A 22418-nucleotide genomic window follows, 5' to 3' on the forward strand; every position below is an offset into this window, starting at 1 on the left:
CTGTCTCCTTTTTTGATCTCCTGCATGGATGACACTGTACGTACTACCCATACACGATTATTAGGTTGGTAGTACAATATAATTTTTCTAATCTGTTGATGCTTTTTATATTTTTTGAGTTTGTCAATGCTCAGTCTTGATCATTGTATCTATTTAAAACTTTGCCAATGCACTTTGCATTTGTTTACTTAAGTGCTAGATGCTTGATATCAATATGCGTATATTCTATTATGTTGCATTGATGATGATGATGAATATCGTCTAGCATTGTCAAGACAAAAGTATGGAGCAACCTCCTATGCTCACCAACATTTGTGTTGTGCGTCGTCTTAAAAGCAAGGCTCTAGATGTGGAGAAAGTAAGCATTCACATTCAACGCTTTTTAGTGTCCCTGATCACATATGAATAATCAAAGATCTGAAAATGGAGCCAGCTCGACAACACTACAAGGTTTGCTTTCTGCATCCAATTTTCTATGCCTATATGTTTGCTTAGCGCAACACATAAATGCTACGGGACAGGGCACGACTTTCGTTTCTTATTGTTTTTGGAGAGATCGCAATGCCAACTCTCCACCATACTTTTGTATGGCACTTTTACATGACGTGCAGTATATAATTATCATTTTCTTGTGGCGGTTCATTGCAAGATGAAATGTTTAACTATTCACATTGCTTTTATGTAGCTTGACACAGACGTCTTTGGACTTGCACAATTGGACGACACCTATAGTCAATTATTAGGTCAGTAGTACAATTTAATTTTTTAAAAATTCACTAATGCACTTTGTACTTCCGAACCGTCCCGTCTTCTCACCATCACCTGAAGCGTCTGGGAGCATAAGCGTGTTGCATTGCAGACAAAGAAGAGCTCGCGACCTCATTCAGTGGGAGAGAAAAAGAGAGAGAACCAATAAATTAAATTGGAAACAGAATGCATGAACTCCACCTGGCCTCGTATTCTTAGCGTTAGTAGGAAAAGAAAAGTGAGGTCGGTTGCTTTTAGGCCTAGCATTTTAACCAGCTTTTTCTTTGTTGCGTGCTGCCTATATGTCTGTGCGATCTGATGCGTGATTGGCGTCTTCAAGGCTCGTAGCTAAGGCCAGGCCGTCTTCCCTTCACAGAACGCAGAGAAGTCTGCGCTTGCCATAGCTGTGGAAGCTATGAAAACAGAGGCTCTAATAACTGAGGCTCTAATAACTGAGGCCAGGCGATCTTCCCCTTCAGAAACAGCACAGAAGCCCGCGCAGGCCATGGTTATGGCAGCTGCCCAACTCTGTCCCATTTGCCTCAATTCCTGTTTCCACAGTTTCTGCTTCCAGTGCATCTTGCAATGGGCAGAGATGGTGTTTACACATCCCTCCATGGAAGGCAAGACTCATTTAGATTGCCCTCTCTGCAGAAGAACCAGCTCCTGCATCATCCATAGCGTAGTTCTCGACACTTTCCAACGCCACTATCTGTTTGGCATTTCACCCTCCCAAGCTTGGCCTTTTCCTCTCTCTCCAGCCCATTATCAGCGGTTGTATGTGTACAAAAATGGCTTGCACACAGTTGTCGCTCAGAATTTCAATCAGAAAATAAAGTGCAGGAGGAACTTTTTGTACGTTTCAGGGAATGCGAATGTGAAGCAGTGGATACGAAGGGAACTCCAGGCTCTTATGCAAGTTCAGGACGTGGTTCTCATCACACTTCTTGTGCTTGAGATCTTAAGGAGTCATGAAGATAAGCAGAGAGTGGACTCGTGCGCATTAACCGCATGGATGGATACCATGCTTCATGCTCTTAAGCCTTTTTTGTTTGAGAATGCAGAGATTTTCTGTGTTGAGCTTCAGATTTTTCGGTACTCTGGCTTGAATGTGAAAGCTTATGACCTGTGGGTTGAAGAGACGTTGAGGAAAAACACACTCAAGGTACTATCTTCCATGCAAGAAGGCATTTATCTTTCATGAAATGATGTGTTACCTGTTACCATACCCTGTTTTGAGAATTATTATGTCGTGTCACCAAAATTAACACTAGATTGGTAATGGGACACTTTTATGCCAAGTGACCATTTTGCTTGAATTATTTGAAGAGTTTGAAAATGAATTTCTAGGTGCTATACATTCACAAAGTTGCATTATGAGCTGAGAAAAACTTCACATTTTTTTGAAATATTGATCTCACCATCAATTTTACTCTTGCATAACATCATTAAACCTAAACTGTGTGGAAAAATGGGTCTTGTTTTTTGTTTTTTGTTCAAAGTTTTGCAACTATACAACTCTAAAATTCATGGTTGTGAGGTTTATATTGCTAGAGGATTAACCTTAGTAGTTCTCAACATGTTCTGATGTTTCTAGGGGGACTTAAGTGTTAAAGTTTAAAATTATGACTAAATTACAAAAATTGCCTAATCCTGTTTTTTGGCATATTTAGCACCTTTATGATTTTTTTGGTGGCTTTTTTGATATCCAAATGCAATTTTGATTGTGTAAGTCGCATGTGAAACATAAAGCTAATCTTCCTTGTGAATGTTATTACTCGACTAGTCCAGAATTCAAGGTTTATGAAGTTTTTGCAAGCGCCACCAGTGCCACGGCAGACAAGGCAACTCACACAGCTAGTAGAGCTCATTGAGGCTCAAGCTCAGGAACTTCATGTGTCCCAGCAACATAGGGAGCACTCGCACGTTGTGGAGTCTCTTGGGGCTCCAAGACAGGTTCCTTTCGTCCATGAACAGGTGGTTAGGACGACAGTTCCACATGTTTTGTCAGTTCAGCCTGCCACCTTTCAGAGCCCGCATGTTGCTATAAATGAACAGGGAACCAATTTTTAGGCAATGCATCAGATTTTTCCACCATCCGCGGTACATCTTGGGTATTTTGGGGGTGGATCTGTGTTTCAAAGTATGGCTGGTTATGCGCCTGAAAATCAGCAATACATGCAAGGAACAATTTTTTGAGATACGCAAGGCATGATGTCAAACCCCATGTATGGTAATATCGGTACGCAGCAAGGCTTTTGGAGCAATCACGGTCAGTTTGGGGTGCCACAGGGCAATTTTGGCATGGTTGGTTTTTCTTGACAACAACCAGATATGACACTTATGACGCAAAATATCAATGACCAAGGAATGCCGATGATCCCTACTACAGTGTCCATGTTGCAGAGAATTCCTTGACAATTTGGGGGCATTGGAACAGCCAAAAGCCTACAAAGAAGGTGGTGCAATTGTAAAGTTTAGCACTTTGAGCGGCTTTGAGGATAAGGCAAAAGCTCTTACTTTCCTCCAGTAATTTGATACAACTTATGCAGGGAGGAATTTTACAGAGGCCTCTAAGGTCAGGAAAGCTGCCACTTTCTTGAAAGACAATGTGCTTACATGGTGGACGACACTGTTGATGCAAGGACATGCACCGGCCACATGGGTATACTTCAAAAGAATGTTTGTATCTACATGGCTGTCAAATGAATTTGAAGACGATGTCGTGACAAATTGGTACCAACTCACTGCGGCATACTTGCAAGAGCCTACAAGAGTACAATCGGGCATCAACAGGCACCGGCCACATGGGTATACTTCAAAAGAATGTTTGTATCTACATGGTTGTCAAATGAATTTGAAGACGATGTCATGACAAATTGGTACCAACTCATTGCGGCATACTTGCAAGAGCCTACAAGAGTACAAACGGAGGTTTTGTGAAGCGTTGTTCTCAGTAACCTCCTACAAGTTTGTGCCACTGACAGAGTTGATTGAGAAGTATTGTTGTGGGATGCCTATAGGGCTTCGAGATTATTGTACAAAGAATAGAGTGGCTACCCTCACTTAGCTTATGGAAGTTGCCAACACTGGTCTTGTCTTGTTGAAGGGAGAGGACAATGGGTTTCTGTGCAACGTGAAAGGGAGGCAGCAAAAGAAAAATTTAGCAAAAAAGCCCTTTGTGAAAACGGCTCCTGAAGCGTCACAGGGGTCAACAGAAAAGCTCAACAAGGACAAGGACTCAGTCGAGACTTTTGGAGCACAGACAAAGAAATAGAAAAGGAAGCCTTTTATACGTAAGTCGCTCGAGGAAAAGGTCTTTGTAACAGACTTGGATACTCCAAGTAGAGGATCTACTGGGACACCTCAAAATAATCACCCAGTTCACAGTTCACAATTGATTCGACACTGGCTCGACGGAGTTCCGTGCTTAGAGATATTGGCCCCAAAGACTGGCGCCCCTTTCAGTATTTCTTTTTGTATTAATCTAAAACTCAAAGTATAAGTGAGTAGCCAGGACTCACTCTCAGACTCTGCGTCAGACGCTCTGAGAAGTGAGAGTCCGAACCACCAATATAAAGGTTTACAAGGGATGCTAAAAGCAGAGCCCCAAAAGCATTAAAATCAAAAGCTAAAAAAAAAACATAAAAGCAAAAGAGCTTCTCTCTCTTTCTCTCTCTCAATTTGCGTAGCAAGCAAAAAGCAAAAGCTACCGTAAATCATGCTTCTTTTTCTGCTGTCGCAATTTCCGTCACGATTTCCGGGCGTCCGTACAACCTGCCATGTGTCAGCCCTGTCGGTAGCCAGCCACGTCAGCATGTCCAACCACGTCATCATTTTTGTATCCTTGCCAGAGGGGGGGTGCGTGTGTACTGGGCAGGCATGTCATCGAGTTGACATATCCCCCTCTTGAAAGCATCGCCCTTGATTACCTTCATTACGCCTGCAAAACAGACAGAAGCCATAAACTGTCTTAGCAGACATTGATTGTTGGTACTGACGCACTAGGAACACACATCTAGGACATGTACCAATCGATAGTCACATCACACTATATCATAGGACATCACATGACAAATCACATTCAACATTCATTCGGATCTCAGACATGATTTATCGGCAATGCAATTAGCAACCGCATCTAGATCCACTCAAGACCTCATAGATGCTTGATTGACTAATCCCTATTGCAACCATCTCTATCGAGATCATTCAGACCAAAATGCTGCAGTCATTTCGTATATCAGTTCCTGCACTTAAAACAAGTCAAGAATAAGTCAGTTTCATATTCGGGAATTCCATTTCATAAAGTCATTGCAACAGAATACTGTCAGCTCTCAGTATCCCTGAATCTCAAAGAGACATCAGTGACTCTAGTATCAAAAGTCGTGGCATCTGTTGACAAAGGAGCGGAGTAACTCTCCTCTTGTGCATACTCACTGCACCAGATTTGTAAGGATTCTAGTCGCTAATCCTTAATTAAGTACTTAAACTCATGATTAAGACTTAAGAAACTGAAACTGAACTTAGAACAAGACTTAGAAGACTCTGTGTTTGATTGATTGAATGTGTGATACAAGGGTTCCTTTTATAGGAATTGAATAGTCATCAGTGAAGAGGCATGTCTCTTTGTGAAGAGACATGACTTTAGGCGAAAAGACACATCCTTTCGGCGAAGAGCTGCAACCATTGGGCGAAGAGTCGCACCCGTAGAGCGAAGGGGTGTGACTAGTCGTCGAAGGAGTGTGGCTTTTGGCGAAGAGGCACGTCTCTTGAACGAAGAGGTGTGACCATCCAAGCGCAGGGATCCTCCTTGGCATGGCACTTCGCGTATCTGCAACTAGGAGTAGATGTATTGCTGTTAACATAGTCACAATCGTGACATTCCCTCCCTCTTTAAATAAAACCCAGGGTGGTTGAAGAACTCCGGGAGAAGGAAATGTATTGTTATAGTGCTTCTGCATCCAAAGCTCTTTCTGTTAAGTCCCATGTCATGGCACTGTTATTGACCATGACTATTTTTCCAAACTGAAAACTGATCATATCTGCAACTTGATAAGTGCCTTTGTCAAAGTCATTTGTAACTTCGAGCTTTGTCCAAGAAAAGATTGAATCTGTATCTGCTTCGAGTAAATTTATTGGTAAACTGACTTGAAATTTCTGTTGAGTGATGACCATTGGTTGGAAATCTGTAAGGTATTCCATTGGTTTGTCTGGAACAGTAAGATCCTCCTGAAGGGATGTCGTAGACTGAGACAGAGTAGTGTTTGGAGGTATATCCATCTGTAAAGGTTTATCACTAGAACAATTCGTGTCCAAGGATTCATTTGCAGCGACTAAAGTCGTGCTGCAAGAGTCTGTATCCGCTTTATCCTTTGCATCGTTGAAGGTAAGGACTGAAGTCTTCAAGTTTGAAGAATTATCATTCACCATAGCATTTGGTATCTGTTTAGAGACAAAGACCGTATTCTGCAAGGGCGGTGACGAGGCAAATTTTCCTGCCTGGATCACGGCCAAAGAAGGGGTTATGTGCTTGTTCGTTGTCACACAGGAATTGAAATATTTTGAATCTTCAGCTTTCTCAACGGGTATTAAGGCTTCCAATTGAGAAGGGGGAGGTTGAGGGAGTTGTCGCCTCTTAGACCTCTGAAGGATCCTCTTGCACAAGGAAAGGATCAGTAAATCTTCAACTTTACCACCATCAGACAAGAAAGACTTAAATGTAGGACATGGCTCGCGAGGGGGAACTTGTCCAGCGTCGCGGCGTTCATGACCGAGTACGTGACTATGGTTGGATATCTGTGCCACTAAGTAAGCCCATCTTGATATTGCTGATGATCTGTTGGAAGCTTCATATTGCTGCTTTTGTTGCTGATGATTCCAATAAGAAGTTTGCTGCTTAGAATTGTAACTTTTCCAAGAATATTCATGCTGAGACTTTTGCTGCTCGCGCGAAGGTACTTTGCGTCTAGTTGTCTCTGAGAAACCATGCTTTGGGTGAGAAAATTTGAGTTCGAAGGCTTTTGTTTGAGTGGTCCTTCCTGGTCGACCACTGAGGCGTCGGAAGAAGATGCTTGTATTGTCTGAGAAGCTGTTGAGTGACTCCGGGAAGCATTTTGCGTCTGCATCTGCTCGAAGCGAGTGTGAATTGATGCGAGGCTTGATGAAATTGCTGCCATCTCCTTTTTGAAAGTTGCTATCGGATCTTCGGTAATATATTGTCGTCGCCATCTTGTCTTCATCGCCGATTATGTAGCAATAGCTACTGGGAGAAGAGAGTGTGCTGAACCATTGTTGGGTTTTGCTTGTCTGCAAACCAAGCATCTAAAGCTTTGGTTGGTGAATTGTCAATAGTTGGAGGGTTCGACTCGGCTCTGCCCGGTTCACTTTCGAAACTGCCAAACCCACGCTGAAGAGGGACACCGGGGGCTGGTTCTTGTGCATGTAGAAGACTCAGCAAGGTGCGGGCTGCTGATGATCGTGAGTTGAAGAGGTTAACTTGTCCACTGGCTGGAGCTTAACGCTGGCTGGAATTTATTATGCCAAGTGCCCAAAGGGGCCAATCTTTTAAAAGTTTGGTCTTCTTAGATTAAAAGGGCCGCTTGTGTGGGAAATCGGCAACAAGAGGGTGCGCCCAATAACAGCCAGCGATCTGTTTTTTTTGAAAAAGTCAGCGTCAGTATTCCAGCGTGTACGCTTCAGCAATTGCCAGCGCTGGGAGGAAGAGCAGCGTGCGATATCTGCAAGCGCTGGGTTGGAGGCATTTTGTTTACGTAGAGGTTTTGTGGCTGGAGATTGTGAAGGGTGTTCACATTAAAGGGTGAATGGCCACTTAATACGGAAATTGAGGGTACTCATGTAGCGTTAATAAAACTGAAACGCTGCTGGCTAATTTACTTTGCGTAAAAAAAACTTCACGAAGGGCAGCCAGCACAAGGCAGCCAGACAGTGAAAGGATGCAACGCTTGGAGATGGCATCGCGAAGGGGTGCGTCACGAAGGGTATCCAGCCAACGAGGAGACACTTGCCCGCGGGGAGTGTGTCCGTTCACTTGAAAGAGCGCAAACACACAGGTGCCAAGAGGTGTAGGGTGTGTCCCTTCACCAAGGGGTGTGTGCCCCTTCACCAAGGAAGGCAACACATGAAGAGGCATGCGCGGAACAAGCACCTGCTGCCGGGCCACGCTTGTAGAGAATCATCAAGCACGTGAGCCCAAGCTTCGGGTAAAATGCACGTCATCTTTGTGCAAGGCAATGTTTGCTTCGGGAGTCGGTGAGGTTAAGTACGCCGGCTAGTATCCATCAGGAAAGCCCACCTTTCTTCTGCTTCCATACAACTGCGGGAAGGGCGGGAGAGGGGAGCGGCGAGGGTGAGAGGCTCACAACCTTCAGGTCCCGGGAAAAAATTGCTCTGATACCACTGTAAGGATTCTAGTCGCTAATCCTTAATCAAGTACTTAAACTTATGATTAAGACTTAAGAAACTGAAACTGAACTTAGAACAAGACTTAGAAGACTCTGTGTTTGATTGATTGAATGTATGATACAAGGGTTCCTTTTATAGGAATTGAATAGTCATCAGTGAAGAGGCATGTCTCTTTGTGAAGAGACATGACTTTAGGCGAAAAGACACATCCTTTCGGCGAAGAGCTGCAACCATTGGGCGAAGAGTCTCACCCGTAGAGCGAAGGGGTGTGACCAGTCATCGAAGGAGTGTGGCTTTTGGCGAAGAGGCACGTCTCTTGAACGAAGAGGTGTGACCATCCAAGCGCAGGGGTCCTCCTTGGCATGGCACTTCGCGTATCTGCAACTAGGAGTAGATGTATTGCTGTTAACATAGTCACAATCGTGACAAGATTTCCGGCCAAGCTGAATTCGGGGTTCCAATTGGAATAGACTATGCTAAACCAAAAGCTTCAAGATAAAGTTTCACAATCTGAGGAGTATCTACTAGGTCCTCCTCCTCCATCCACTTCGCATCCAATGGAGGATAGTTCTAGAATTTAACCAAGAACTGCCTTATCACTTTACCCTTAATCTTTCTGTCTTTATGTGCCAATATCTGTTCTGGAATAAGGATCTCCTCGTTTTCTTCCAAGCTCCCCGATTTCGGGCACATTGCCCCTAAAAGGCCGCAGGAGACTCACATGAAAAGCATTGTGAATCCTCTAAGTTTCGGGGAGCTTCAGTCGAAAGGAGACATCATTTATCTTTCCGGAGATCTGGAAAGGTCCGTAGTATCGCATATCAAGCTTTGGAAGAAGCCTCTCCTTTCCCTTTTTCTTTCTCAAACGTGCCTTCTCAAAACGTAAGAGCACCCAATCGTTCTCCTTCAATTTCAAATCGCGACGATGGGGATCTGCTGCCTTTTTCTCTCTTTCTTGAGATTTCTGCAAAGGCTCGCGGACCTTGGCAAAAGCCGTGTCCAAGTCGCGCGTGTACTCATCGGCTTCAAAAATCTTATCTTTCGTGCTTAAGAAGGGTGGAACCTTTGTAGCACCTTCAATAATCTCAAATGGTGCCTTCCTTGTCGAAGAGTGTATCGTGTTATTGTAGGCAAATTCCACCAAAGGTAAATACTTTTCCTATTGAGTCTTCTGATCTGGGATGTAAGACTTCAATAAATCTAGAACCAATGAATTGGCAATCTCGGATTGCCCGTCAATCTGCGGGTGGAAAGATGAGGAGAACTGCAACCGCGTGCCAATGTTCTCCCAAATTGCCTTCCAAAACAAACTCGTAAATCTGGGGTCTCTGTCGGAGACAATCGTCTCGGGCATGCCATGTAGTGTGAAGATTTGGGCCACAGACAGTCTCGCTAAGTGATCCGGCTTGACTGTTTTTTTCACTGGAGTGAAATGAGCTTGCTTGCTAAATCTGTCAGTAACAGTTCAGATACCATCGTGACCACTCTGTGTTCTCGGGAGATCAAAAATGAAATCCATTGCAATACTTTCCGAGGGGCAGGTGGGTATGGGCAAAGGCTGTAACAATCCCTGTGCTTTATGTCTGACCTTCTGGCATACGAAGCACCTGCGCACAAAGTCGTCCACATCCTTCTTGAGTGTCGGCCAAAAGAAGTCTCTCTCTATCCCTTTCAAGGTGGTAGCAATGCCGCGGTGACCCGTAAAAGGTGGACAGTGGCATTCGGTCATAATTTTTTCCCTCAACGGCTGTTTAACGCTCAACATGATTTTCCTCATCAAGTAGCCATCCCGAATGGAATATCCCGCTACTGTCTCCCCATCCCATATCCATGTAAAAATATCTGCAAAGTTTGTATGTGTGGCATACTGATCGATCATATTCTCGAAGCTCCTATGATGTATCGCGGAAATAGCCACAACCAACGGCTTCCGAGACAAAGCATCTGCCACCAAATTCTTCTCTCCCTGAACATGGACAATCTGGAAGTGAAACTGTGACAAGATGTTCGCCCACCGCATCTGCTTTTCCGATAGCTGCTTTTGTGACAATAAGTAGCGTAAACTCTGATGGTCTGTAAAGACAGTAAAATCCGCTTCGAGTAGGTAGTGCCGCCACTGAGTAAGAGCATGGATAACCGCCAAAAGCTCTTTCTCATAAATCTGTGCTCTCAATTCCGGTCTTGAGAACAATTGGCTCTTGTAAGCAATGACATGGCCTTCTTGCATTAAGACCGCACTCAGACTACGACCACAAGCATCACAATATACTTCAAATGACTTCTGCAAGTCCGGCAAAGTCAAAACTGGTCCTGTAGTATTTTCTCTTTCAAAGTCTGAAAGGCAGTTACCTCTGTGGGTCCCCACGAGAAAGGGACTCCTTTCTGTGTTAAAATATGCAAAGGGGAAGCAACCTCTGCAAAGTTTCTAATGAACCACCTGTAGTACGAACACAAGCCCAAGCTTCTAACTGTATGGACGTTCTTCAAATCGGGCCAATCACGGATAGTCTCTATCTTGGCCGGGTCCATCTGTACTCCTGCTGCTGACACAATGTGTCCCAAAAAGTGTTTCTCTGGTAGGAAAAATTCACTTTTCTTCGTATTAATCACTAACTTGTGATCTCATAATGCTTGAAAGACCTTAAGCAGATGGTTTCTATGTTCTGCCTCACCCTTGGAGAAAACAATGATATTGTCAAAGAAAGTGCCAACAAATAGTCTGTACTCTCGAAAAATCCTGTCCATCATCCGGTTAAATGTTGCAGGAGCATTGGTTAAGCCAAAAGGCATCACCAAATCTAAATAACCCAAAAGTCGTTCGAAAGGCCGTCTTGTAGACGTCTCCTGACGCGATTCGATATGATGATATCCGCTCTTCAAATCGATCCTGCTAAAGCACGAGGATCCTTGTAATTTGCCAAGTATATCATCGATTCTAGGAATCGGAAATCTGTCCTTGATGGTGATTTTGTTGAGAGCTCTATAATCGATGCACATTCTCCAAGATCCGTCTTTCTTTAAAACCAACAACACTAGAGAGCAATACGGTGAAGTACTAGGTTGGACAAGACCCTTTTCCAAGAGGTCTTTCACTTGGTTCATAATTTCTTCGTTTTGGGCTTGGCTCACACGGTAAGGTGGCTGGTTCGGTGGTGTGCTTCCAAGTATCAGATCAATGGTATGATCCTCAGGACGAGCGGGTGGTAACTCGCCTGGCAGGCCCTCTGAGAAGCAATCGACATGAGTGTGGAGAAAATCTTGGCGTTCTTTATCAAGTTCATACATATTTGTCCTATTCTCATCATTTATCTCTCTCAAGAAGATCGAGTAAACAAAGAGACTGGATTTCATTAATTTTGAAATGGCCGAAGCCGATACAATAGGGACAGACTCACCCTTAAGTTTCACATCAAGTACAGTGGCCTTCTCTATGGTCAAAGTCACTTTCCTCGCCCGATAGTCGACCACAGCGTTGTTCTAGTGGTACCAGGGAATTCCCAAGAGGACATGACAACCTTCCAAAGGTTTTATGTAAAAGTCCTCATGCCCCAAATACCCCTGACAATGCAACCGAAGTTTGCCAATGACAGGTGTAATGGCTACATCCTTGTCGGGTGCCGCTAGAACTGCCTTTGCTAGTGGTCCCATCCGATTGGGTGTGATCTGAGCCGCGTCGCCAATTTAGGTGAAATGAAGTTGGCCTTGGCTCCTCCATCAAAGAAAATCAGGGCTTCTTGGTCTTTTACTTTGCCCCAAGCTCGGTGTTGCTAATTGGACTATTTTCTTATTTTTAATGATTAATCTCTTTTTAGAATATTTTATTGTGTGCACTAAGAACTGTTAAAAGATTGTAGCTACAGGAACTGCCATCAAGAACGGACAACTCTGATGTGTCATTTGATGGGTGACGGTAAACATCGCGAAGGAGTTTCCGTAAGTTCGGTGGAAAGGGCCCGGTTATGAGGGCCTCTGATGCGTCACATGATGGGTGACGGGTGCATCAGTAAGGGGGCATCCCGTAGGCTAAGGAGGAAATCCGAACTGAGTAAAGAAATACGCGTAAGAACGCAAGCACAAGAATAAAGATGGGTTCAATGAAGCTTTTTACGAAAAGTAGGAACAGTCGCGGGAGGGCAGATGTTTTCCCGCGAGGAGTCTGTGTCTGCATTGCATCTGTGTCGTGTCCTGCACCCGGGGACGCCTGGAATGTGTTCGTTTTCACTAACTGAGTGAGTTTTTAAAGTTTGAACAGGTTCACACTTTATTTTATTAAATGGCCGGTCACTTTTAAGTGACCAGCCCTTTATTAATAAAATAAAGCAAGGCTCTCAAAAAACCAGCGCTAAAAACTTACGCATGGGCTGAAAACAGCGCACCCTCTCTCTCCTCTCTCTAGAAAGCGCCAAATTCAGCGATCTTTCTCTCCCCTCTCTCTAGGGCGCCAGGGCTCTACTTTTTCGGCTCTATTCCCGCCAGGTGCCAGATCCTATAAAAGGGTAGCCAGCGTTCAGTTTTTGAGAATGCCGGAAGCAGCAGAGGAAGCCAGCACTGGGATTCTGGAGCAGAGGTTGGCGACGGAAACGACAAGTGTTCATGTTACGACTGAGTACGGAGGTCGCTTTTCCGAGCAAGGAGCGACAGGTATAAGGTGTTGATACGCATTGAGAATTGTTGTTTTGTGTGGTTTGTTTTACAGGAATCTCCCGTCTGACGGGAAGGCCCTTAACGGGAAGTACGGCTTCACGCCTAAGTCCCTTACGAGAAAGTACGGCTTCGCGCCTAAGTCCCTTATGTGAAGGAACGGCCTTGTGCCCAAGCCCTTTTACGGGAAAGCACGACCTTCGGGTCTAAGATTACAGAACGGAGGGGTTTCCTCGGGTTCTCGTGCTTGTATAAGAATTCTCCCTGAATAAAAGAATACTCTTAACGGGGGGGGGGGGGGGGGGACCAGCCCATCTTCTGGTCCCGAATACTGTGTCGATCTTCTCCCTTCTCTCATGTTTGCAAAGTATTATATTTTTCAGATTTCTAAGTGCTCGTGTACGCTCCCGTTTTGGGACAGTGGTATCAGAGCTCGGACTCCTCTCTTTCTCTGCAAAGAAGGACGATTCCGGGAAGAACGGGAAGAACCATGTCGGGCCAAGGGAGAAGCGTTGAAGAGGAGTTTCAACAAGTGCAAGCTTAGCTTGCGGATTTGCAACAAATCTTACTGTTGCCAGACATCCAAAAGCTCTTGGGCGGAATGAAGAAAACGAATGGAACTGATGCAGCCAAGCATCCAGACAACACTGTTGGTGTAAGACCACAGGAGGAAAGAGAAGAAGAACGTGCCGAGGTGCACTAAGGATCTTCGGATCGGAATGAACTGCCTACTCCAAGGAAAGGCCAGGAAAAAGCGCTCTCTTTGCTAGACGAGAGCAAGGACATCTCTATCTCCTCTCCATCCTACTCTCCTGATTATACTTCTACTTCTCGATCATCTCGTCAGAAGAAGGAAGCCGCTACTGCTACTACCCTACATCAACCTAAAGATAAGCCTCGATTCAAGAAGCATGGTCGCAAGTTTCCACATCGCATGAGAGTCTTCAAATCCGGCGACAAGGACATCAAGTTCGAAACCTACAACGGACGGAGAGACATCTCCAAAGCACTGTCCTTCATCAGACAGTTTGAAGTCGCCTTTACCAATGGGCACTTCACAGAAAGATCCAAATTACGCCATGTGGGGATGCACCTCAAGGAAACGGCAAGTAATTGGTGGTTAGCCAAGATTCTGGAAGGTTCTCAGGCCAGAACTTGGGAGAGCTTCAAATCTGAATTTTATGAACAATTTCTTCCACCTGACTTCGAATAGGACATACGGAAGGAATGGGATTGGCTTGCCCAGAAGGAACATGAAAGAGTAACGACTTATGTGGACAAGTATTGGTCGGTTCTTCTGAAGGTCACTCCCTTCATGAAGATTGCCGACGAGGAAAAGAAACGAAAGTTCGAAGCGGGTCTTCAACCGCAGCTTCGAAAGAGTATGAAGGTGTATCCGCATGATACTCTTCAGAGGATGATGGAGTCAGCAATCATTGCTGAGGATTTGCACTCAACTGGAACGCCCAGAAAAATGAAGCATAGCACTTACCGTGCAAGACAAAGAGGGGTCTACGATGACCAAGGGGGCCAAGGAAGAAAACGTCCTCCATCTAGGGACGACGACCACTCTAAGAAGCCAGAGGGTAATGGCAAGCGAACTAAGTACCTTTCTCCTACTCAACTTCAAACTTTCAGAGAGGAAGGAAGATGCTTCTACTGTGGCGAGAAAGGACATATGAAACCGGATTGCCCGCTAAAGCAGCAAAGGCAAGAACAAGCCTCTGCGAGGCAAGAGAAAGCAAGGAAGGAACCCGCACCGCCAAGCTCGAACTCAATCCCAGATGTTCAAGGAAACACAGAATCTGAGAAAGGGAAGCGTCAACTTCTGAAGGGCTGGGGGTCTTTGAACAACCAGCGAGTACTGATTCTTTATGATCCAGGATCCACGGATAACTTCATCTCCCTGGATACTGCGGAACGTTTGTGCCTCACACCGGCTTAGCTTGGCACACCGGTTACATCCGGATCGGCATTCGAGGGGTTGACAACCAATGCAACTCCCGTGCAAGGACAGCTCAATCTTCGGATTGGCGAGTACAAGGACCGCGAATCATTTTTGATGGCACCCATCGAGGGATGTGATATCATCTTGGGTATGCCATGGCACTTCCACATGACACCTATTCCCGATTATGTGGAAAAGACCCTCACTTTTGATCATGGGGGTAAGAAAATAAAGATTCATGCTGATGTAGGAGATTGGCAATTCCCAATTGTAAGCCATATCTCCATAAGAAATGAAGAAGTGTGTTTCTACTTACTTGATTTTTGCACGTGAGAAGGATAAAACTAGTAGGGACTCTCTCTCTAGTTCGGAAATTAAGCGTCTTCAATTTATTGAAAAGTACAAAGATTGTTTCACGGAAACACTTCCCTCCGGTACGCCCGGAAGATCACCGCATAGATCTCATACCGGGTGGCTCGCCTCCCAATCAACCCCCTTATCGGGTGAGTCTTGCTCAGCAAGAGGAAATTCTGAAGCAAGTCAACGAGCTTCTAGAGAAAGGGTTAGTACAGCCAAGTGCTTCACCCTACTGCTCTCCAGTTCTACTGGTGCAGAAGAAAGATGGCACGTTTCGAATGTGCATAGACTATAGGTCTTTAAACAAGATCACGATCAAGAATCGCTTTCCGATCCCCCGGATTGATGATATACTTGATAAGTTGCAGGGTGCAAGTATCTTTAGTCGCATAGACTTAAAGAGTGGGTATCACCAAATACGGATCGCCCTTGAGGATGTCCATAAGACTACTTTCCGCACAACCTTTGGACTATATGAATTTTTGGTAATGCCTTTCGGCTTGACCAATGCTCCTGCGACGTTCAATCGCATGATGGACCGCATTTTCAGCCCGTATCGAGCTTTTACGGGAGTATTCTTTGACAACATACTCATCTTCTCTAAGTCAGAAGAGGAACATTGGAAGCACTTGGACTTAGTGTTTCAAGAATTGCGAAAGCATGAGTTGCATATGAATGCAAAGAAGAGCGAGTTCTTTCTCTGAGAGATACACTATCTCGGCCATATAGTCTCTCACAATCAAGTGAGTATGGATCCTGCCAAGATCTGAGTGGTAGAAGATTGGCCTATTCCCACTACGGTACATGATGTACGTAGCTTCGTGGGATTATGTTCGTATTATCGAAGGTTTGTCCGAGGATTTGCTCATGTAGCAGGACCACTTCATGATTTGACAAAGAAGAAGATTCCTTTCAGATGGGGATCGAGACAACAAGGAGCTTTTGATCGGCTCAAGTACTTACTAAGCCATGGACCTATTTTGATAGTGCCTGACTTAACCATTTGAGGTTCACTGCGATGCTTCAGGCGATTGCATCGGAGCAGTGTTAAACCAAGAAGGCCATGCAGTGGCCTACGAAAGTCCACGGCTTAAGGATGTAGAGTTGCATGCATCAATCTACGAAAAGGAACTCACGGCTGTGATTCACGCCTTATCCAATTGGAAGCACTATCTTCTAGGAGCGGATTTTGTGATCAAGACTGATCACCAGAGTTTGTGGTATTTTCTTACGCAAAGGAAACTATCTGAGAAGCAGATGAGATGGGCAAACTTTTTGTCTATGTTTCACTTCCAGATCCTTCACACGGCTGGGAGTAAGAATGTGGTCGCGGACGCATTGTCTAGGCGGCCAAGGGTGAACGCTATCACTTCGGTGTATCACCAAGAATTAGAAGCACTACCGGATTTGTATCCGAATGACCTAGACTTCTCCACCATTTGGGGAAAGCTACATCGTGGAGAGAATGAGTTTCCCTATTCCATTCGGGACGGTTATCTCTACCACCATTAGGCCATATGTGTGGCGGAACCATTAAGAAAGAAGATCATGGATGAAGCACATGCTTCGCCTTATGCGGGTCATCGGGGTATTCTCCCTACGACCTTAGCAATGGAAAGATATTTCTTTTGGCCTAGCCTTAAAGCAGACATTGATAAGTATGTCAGGGAATGCTTGGTTTGCCAAAAAGTGAAGTATGATTGGCATAAGACGCCTGGGTCGTTACAACCTTTGCCTGTGCCTAACGAACCTTGGGAAAGTATTGCCATGGACTTCATCATGGACCTCCCTAGAACTCAGACTGGAAATGACGTGATCCGGACCATTGTGGACAGGTTTAGCAAGCAAGCACACTTTATACGAGTCAAGAAAACGATCAAAGCAGATCATATGGCTAGGGTCTTTTTAGCACAGATCTTTAAGCATCATGGAATGCGTAAGTCTATTGTGAGCGATCGAGATCCTCGCATGACAGGAAATTTTTGGCGTGCCTTGATGGATAATCTTGGTACGAAACTGAATTTTTCATCTGCCTACCATCCTCAAACGGACGAGCAAAGTGAGATAGCCAATTCCACAGTATTGGATATGTTAAAAGCTTATGTGTCAGACCGGCAATCTGACTGGGAGAAATATTTGCCTCTTGTCGAGTATGCGTATAACAATACCATACACTCATCGACGGGGAAAGCACCTTTTGAGATTCTCTATGGTAAGCCTTTGCTTCCACCCATCCTTTTAACTAAGGATAAGATCTTTGCAGCAGATGAATTTGTCCGGGATCTGGACACAGCCTACGGGCAAGTTAGGAGAGCTATTCTACGCTCTCAGGAAAAGCATAAGAAAGCTGACAAGCACAGGAGGAATCTCGACTTAACAGTCGGATAGTTAGTCTTACTCAAGTTTGAGAAGGCAAGACTTAAGAAACAAGCATCTCATAAGGGGAAGGTGGTAAAACTTTCTACCCATTATTATGGGCCGTTTAAGATCATTGAGCGAGTGAATGATATCACCTTCCGATTAGAGCTACCGCCTAATTGGAGGATCCATAATGCTTTCCATGTCAGTTTACTTCGGTCGTATGTGGGACCGCCTCCGAGCAAGCCCAGTGCTGAGGAACCTCCTGAGGTTGAGGAAACAGAAGAAATACTCCAACCGGAGCAGATAGTAAGTCATCAGGAGCGGCCTCTCAAATCCGGAAAGATAACACGAAAGTATTTGGTTAAGTTTAAGAACTATTCGAATCTAGATGCTCAGTGGATGACGCAGGAGGAATTAGCAGCTTATCTCGAGATACTGGAGGTATATGTTCAAGCACTACAGTTGAGGTCAACTGTTTAGAAGCCAGAGGGATGTTGCTAATTGGACTATTTTCTTATTTTTAATGATTAATCTCTTTTTAGGATATTTTATTGTGTGCACTAAGAACTGTTAAAAGATTGTAGCTACAGGAACTGCCATCAAGAACGGACAACTTTGATCTGTCATTTGATGGGTGACGGTAAACATCGTGAAGAAGTTTCCATAAGTTCGGTGGAAAGGGCCGGGTTACGAGGGCCTTTGATGCGTCACATGATGGGTGACGGGTGCATCAGTAAGGGGGCATCCTGTAGGCTAAGGAGGAAATCCGAACTGAGTAAAGAAATACGCGTAAGAACGCAAGCACAAGAATAAAGATGGGTTCAATGAAGCTTTTTACGAAAAGTAGGAACAGTCGCGGGAGGGCAGATGTTTTCCCGCGAGGAGTCTGTGTCTGCATTGCATCTGTGTCGTGTCCTGCACCCGGGGACGCCTGGAATGTGTTCGTTTTCACTAACTAAGTGAGTTTTAAAAGTTTGAACAGGTTCACACTTTATTTTATTAAATGGCCGGTCACTTTTAAGTGACCAGCCCTTTATTAATAAAATAAAGCAAGGCTCTCAAAAAACCAGCGCTAAAAACTTACACATGGGCTGAAAACAGCGCACCCTCTCTCTCCTCTCTCTAGAAAGCGCCAAATTCAGCGATCTTTCTCTCCCCTCTCTCTAGGGCGCCAGGGCTCTGCTTTTTCGGCTCTATTCCCGCCGGGTGCTAGATCCTATAAAAGGGTAGCCAGCGTTCAATTTTTGAGAACGCCGGAAGCAGCAGAGGAAGCCAGCGCTGGGATTCTGGAGCAGAGGTTGGCGACAGAAACGGCAAGTGTTCGTGTGACGACTGAGTACGGAGGTCGCTTTTCCGAGCAAGGAGCGACAGGTATAAGGTGTTGATACGCATTGAGAATTGTTGTTTTGTGTGGTTTGTTTTACAGGAATCTCCCGTCTGACGGGAAGGCCCTTAACGGGAAGTACGGCTTCACGCCTAAGTTCCTTACGGGAAAGTACGGCTTCGCGCCTAAGTTCCTTACGGGAAAGTACGGCTTCGCGCCTAAGTCCCTTATGGGAAGGAACGGCCTTGTGCCCAAGTCCTTTTATGGGAAAGCACGACCTTCGGGTCTAAGATTACAGAACGGAGGGGTTTCCTCGGGTTCTCGTGCTTGTATAAGAATTCTCCCTGAATAAAAGAATACTCTTAACGGGGGGGGACCAGCCCATCTTCCGGTCCCCAATACTGTGTCGATCTTCTCCCTTCTCTCATGTTTGCAAAGTATTATATTTTTCAGATTTCTAAGTGCTCGTGTACGCTCCCGTTTTGTGACACTCAGCAAAGTTTTGTACTCTCATTAATCGTGCCTGGGTCAGTACCCATGCAATTTGGAACTAGTCCTGCTTTCATCTTGCCTTTTCGTCCTCGGTCCTGAGCTGCTCTCGAACTCTCTGGCCTGTCTTCATCCTCGTCATTCTGTTCTTTCGATGCCTTTTTAGGGCACTTCGCGGAGATATGCCCAGTTTCCCTGCATCCGAAGCACTTCCCCTCTTTGGGTAGATTCAATCAATCACAAAGAACCGATCTTGGCTTTTGAGTCGAGGTCCAAAGAAACCCCCACAGGACGATTCGATCATTCAAGAAGAACCGATCTTGGCTCTCGAGCCTAGGTCCAAAGAACCCTGACAGGAAGTATATTGTGTTCGCATGATTGATACGCACACATTGTTCGAGTGTTTCATTCGTGATCCTTTCTTGTATTTCAGTCAGCGTCTTTATGTGATCCCTTTTATTAGGCATGACATATTGAAACCGGCCTATTTAATCCAAAAAGGGCGGTAGACCTTAGACTTAAACCTTATTTGCTTTCACCCCTTTATTTGTCGCCCACTTTACCTGTACTTTCAAGACACAACAAAAGGGAAAGGGATACAGGCTGCTAGATTGCACCTTTATGAGAAGACCGACACCATATTGGCCCCTAAATAGGCGTCCCTTTCGGTATTTCTTTATTCTTTAAAAGAGGGATTAAACGCTGTGGTTCCCTACAAGCTGCCCCGCACAACCTTGGCTGAATTTCAACTGTTCTGGCCTGATTTCGGCAACATAACTGTACTAGGACCCTTCACAGTCAGTATTCCCACACATTGGATGACTTTCCCGACGCATACGGACACTTTGCAAAACCTAGCGAGAATCTGCAGCATTCTGAATTCTCTGTTTTCTGCCCCGAAAATGCGCCAGATCACCTGTACAGCGGTCCCCTCGCGTCCCCGAACCTCCTAGGGGTATTAGGGTCCGTTTAGGGCCAAAACCCTAAACCTGCAAAAATACACAGCAGGCTGTAATTCACTGTTTCGGGCTCTGTTTGCGTGCCGGTCGCATCCGTAGCAAGTCCTCGAGCTCCCGCACCTGTAGGGCTACTTGCCCTTTGAATCGGACGAGATTTCGCACGTGAAACCTCTCCGAATACCTGTACCTGCGGGGGATTAGCCGCTAACTAATCCAGTACCTTTGCAAGAGGCTCTTGCCTCGGCAATCGCGCATGAACCCACACAACTGTACATTGGTCAATTGAAAAGCCCACTAGAGGGGCATAACATACTGCCATAGGGGGGAGAGAGGGCAATGCGTAGCATGCAGGGCATCACTCCTGGCACCGCATTGTACATAAGAGGGAAAGGAAGCACTCCATAGCTCTCAACCTGTGACAGATTGAAAATGAGCCTCCCTTCTCCTAAAATCAGCGCCACTTCTTCCTGCATGAGGAAAGTGCACAGAAATGTGCCACTTGGCACATTTACAGGCTATTTTTCGTTTCAGGGTTGCTGCCTAAAAATCTCCCGACCGGTTGCCCAGTTGACTTCACGACAGAGTAATAAAATGTTTCCCTTGTCATTCAGGAGATAATGACGCGAACACATTTTCAGGTCCCAAATAGCAGTTCCCTAAATTTTAGGAGATGCTGCCATTGTATCTTTCTAGGTGATCTGCCCTCTTTGTACACTGCAGCCACACCAAGAACTGAAATGTAGCCTCTGTAGCAAAGGATTCCACTTTGGCTAGTCAGTGATCCCACTTTGGCTAACCATAGTTCTTGTCCAACCTTAGTGCTCTCTTGGCCTCGGGCCTGGACTCCCTCTGAACAGTTCCACACTAGCTATGCAATGGAGGGCAGTTAGATTTCCAGAGGGGTGTTTCCAAAAAGTGAAAATGTATAATAATAAGAAAGAAATCAACAAAAAGGATAAATAGTAGTCTCATGTTGGTGACATACCCCCCTCTTGAAATCTCAAACGTCCTCGTTTGCATCTATGTCATACATGCTCACAGTCAACACTGGTGTATTCAACGCCTGTCGACACATGTACGACACATACATGCTCATTGTTAACCCTGGTGTATTGAACACCTCGTCGACACATGTATTGCGTGCGTGTGAACCCTGTCCCAATGACATAGTGGTAGCTTCGCACTCTGCCATTGCCTTGAGTCATTAACTTTCCAATGACAAAATGGTAGCTACGCATTTTGCCACTGTCTTTTAGTGCACGTTGGATCCAGTAACACTTTCGAGCATACCCAAACCGACAGTTTAAGAATGCAGTTACACATGTACCCTTTAATAGAAGCAATTACTGTATCCTTGACAAACTGACAAGAAATACTCACTTCTATAGCACTAACCACACTTTTGGACATTCCGTAAGAGCAATTGCCAAACTGACAATCTGTACAACTCTAACATTCATGTAAGATGTACTTGATTTGAGCTCACTTTAAATACCATGTACATCATTTCTTTCAGAAGCCATTGTCACACTGACAATCCATGTAGCTTTGAAACTCAAGGGGTCAAGGTAGGTTGCAAATCGAAGGCTTCAAGGTAAAGTGATAACACAGTTGGTGACTCTGCAAGTTCACCTTCTTCCATCCACTTAGCATCCATTGGTGGATAGTTTCTGAACTTCACCAAGTAACGCCTAGCAACCTTGCCTTTCACTTTTCTTTCTTTATGTGCCAAAATCTGTTCCGGGACCAAGATCTCGTCTGTCACAAAGTGATGACGTGGCGGACATCAAAAACCCTAATTTCTGCCAGAAACCCTAAAATTCCTGCAAACCCTAATTTTTGCCAAAAACCCTAAATTCCGGAAATCGCGGAGGCGGATTATTATTATTATTATTATTTTTTTTTTTTGTGGAAAATGATGAGCGACGCGAATTTTGCTTTTGCTTTTTTTTTTTATAAAAAAAAAAGAGAAAAGACTCTCTAAGAGAGAGAGAGAACTGATGCTTTTGATTTTAAAAGCTTTTGGGGCTCTGCTTTTGGGCATCCCTTGTAACCTTTAAATTAGTGGTGAGGGCCTCACTTCTCGGAGCATCTGGACGCAGAGTCTGAGAGTGAAACCCTAACCGCTCTCTTGTACTTTGATGATTGATTAATACAAAAAGAAATA

At 44.9% G+C, this 22418-nt stretch overlaps 1 protein-coding gene across 5 annotated transcripts in view; it reads left to right on the forward strand.

The window, feature by feature from the left end:
* Nucleotides 1-958: 958 nt before the first annotated feature.
* LOC147426367 (uncharacterized) overlaps nucleotides 959-22418 on the forward strand; it is a 63550-nt gene continuing 42090 nt past the window's right edge. For 2 of the 5 annotated variants that reach the window (XR_015186125.1, XR_015186124.1), the window contains exon 1: nucleotides 961-1912. Coding sequence is in view for 1 of the 5 variants with exons in the window: in XM_086498037.1 (XP_086354163.1) it covers nucleotides 1163-1912 (750 nt within the window). In the remaining 4 variants the exon portion in view is untranslated. Of the gene's footprint in view, nucleotides 1913-22418 lie in introns of all 5 variants that reach the window. The other 3 variants (XR_015186126.1, XM_086498037.1, XR_015186123.1) reach the window with 3 other exon arrangements.

Source organism: Adiantum capillus-veneris, chromosome 24, assembly GCF_014529385.1.
Source record: "Adiantum capillus-veneris isolate H3 chromosome 24, ASM1452938v2, whole genome shotgun sequence".
NCBI classification, from domain to species: Eukaryota; Viridiplantae; Streptophyta; class Polypodiopsida; order Polypodiales; family Pteridaceae; genus Adiantum; species Adiantum capillus-veneris.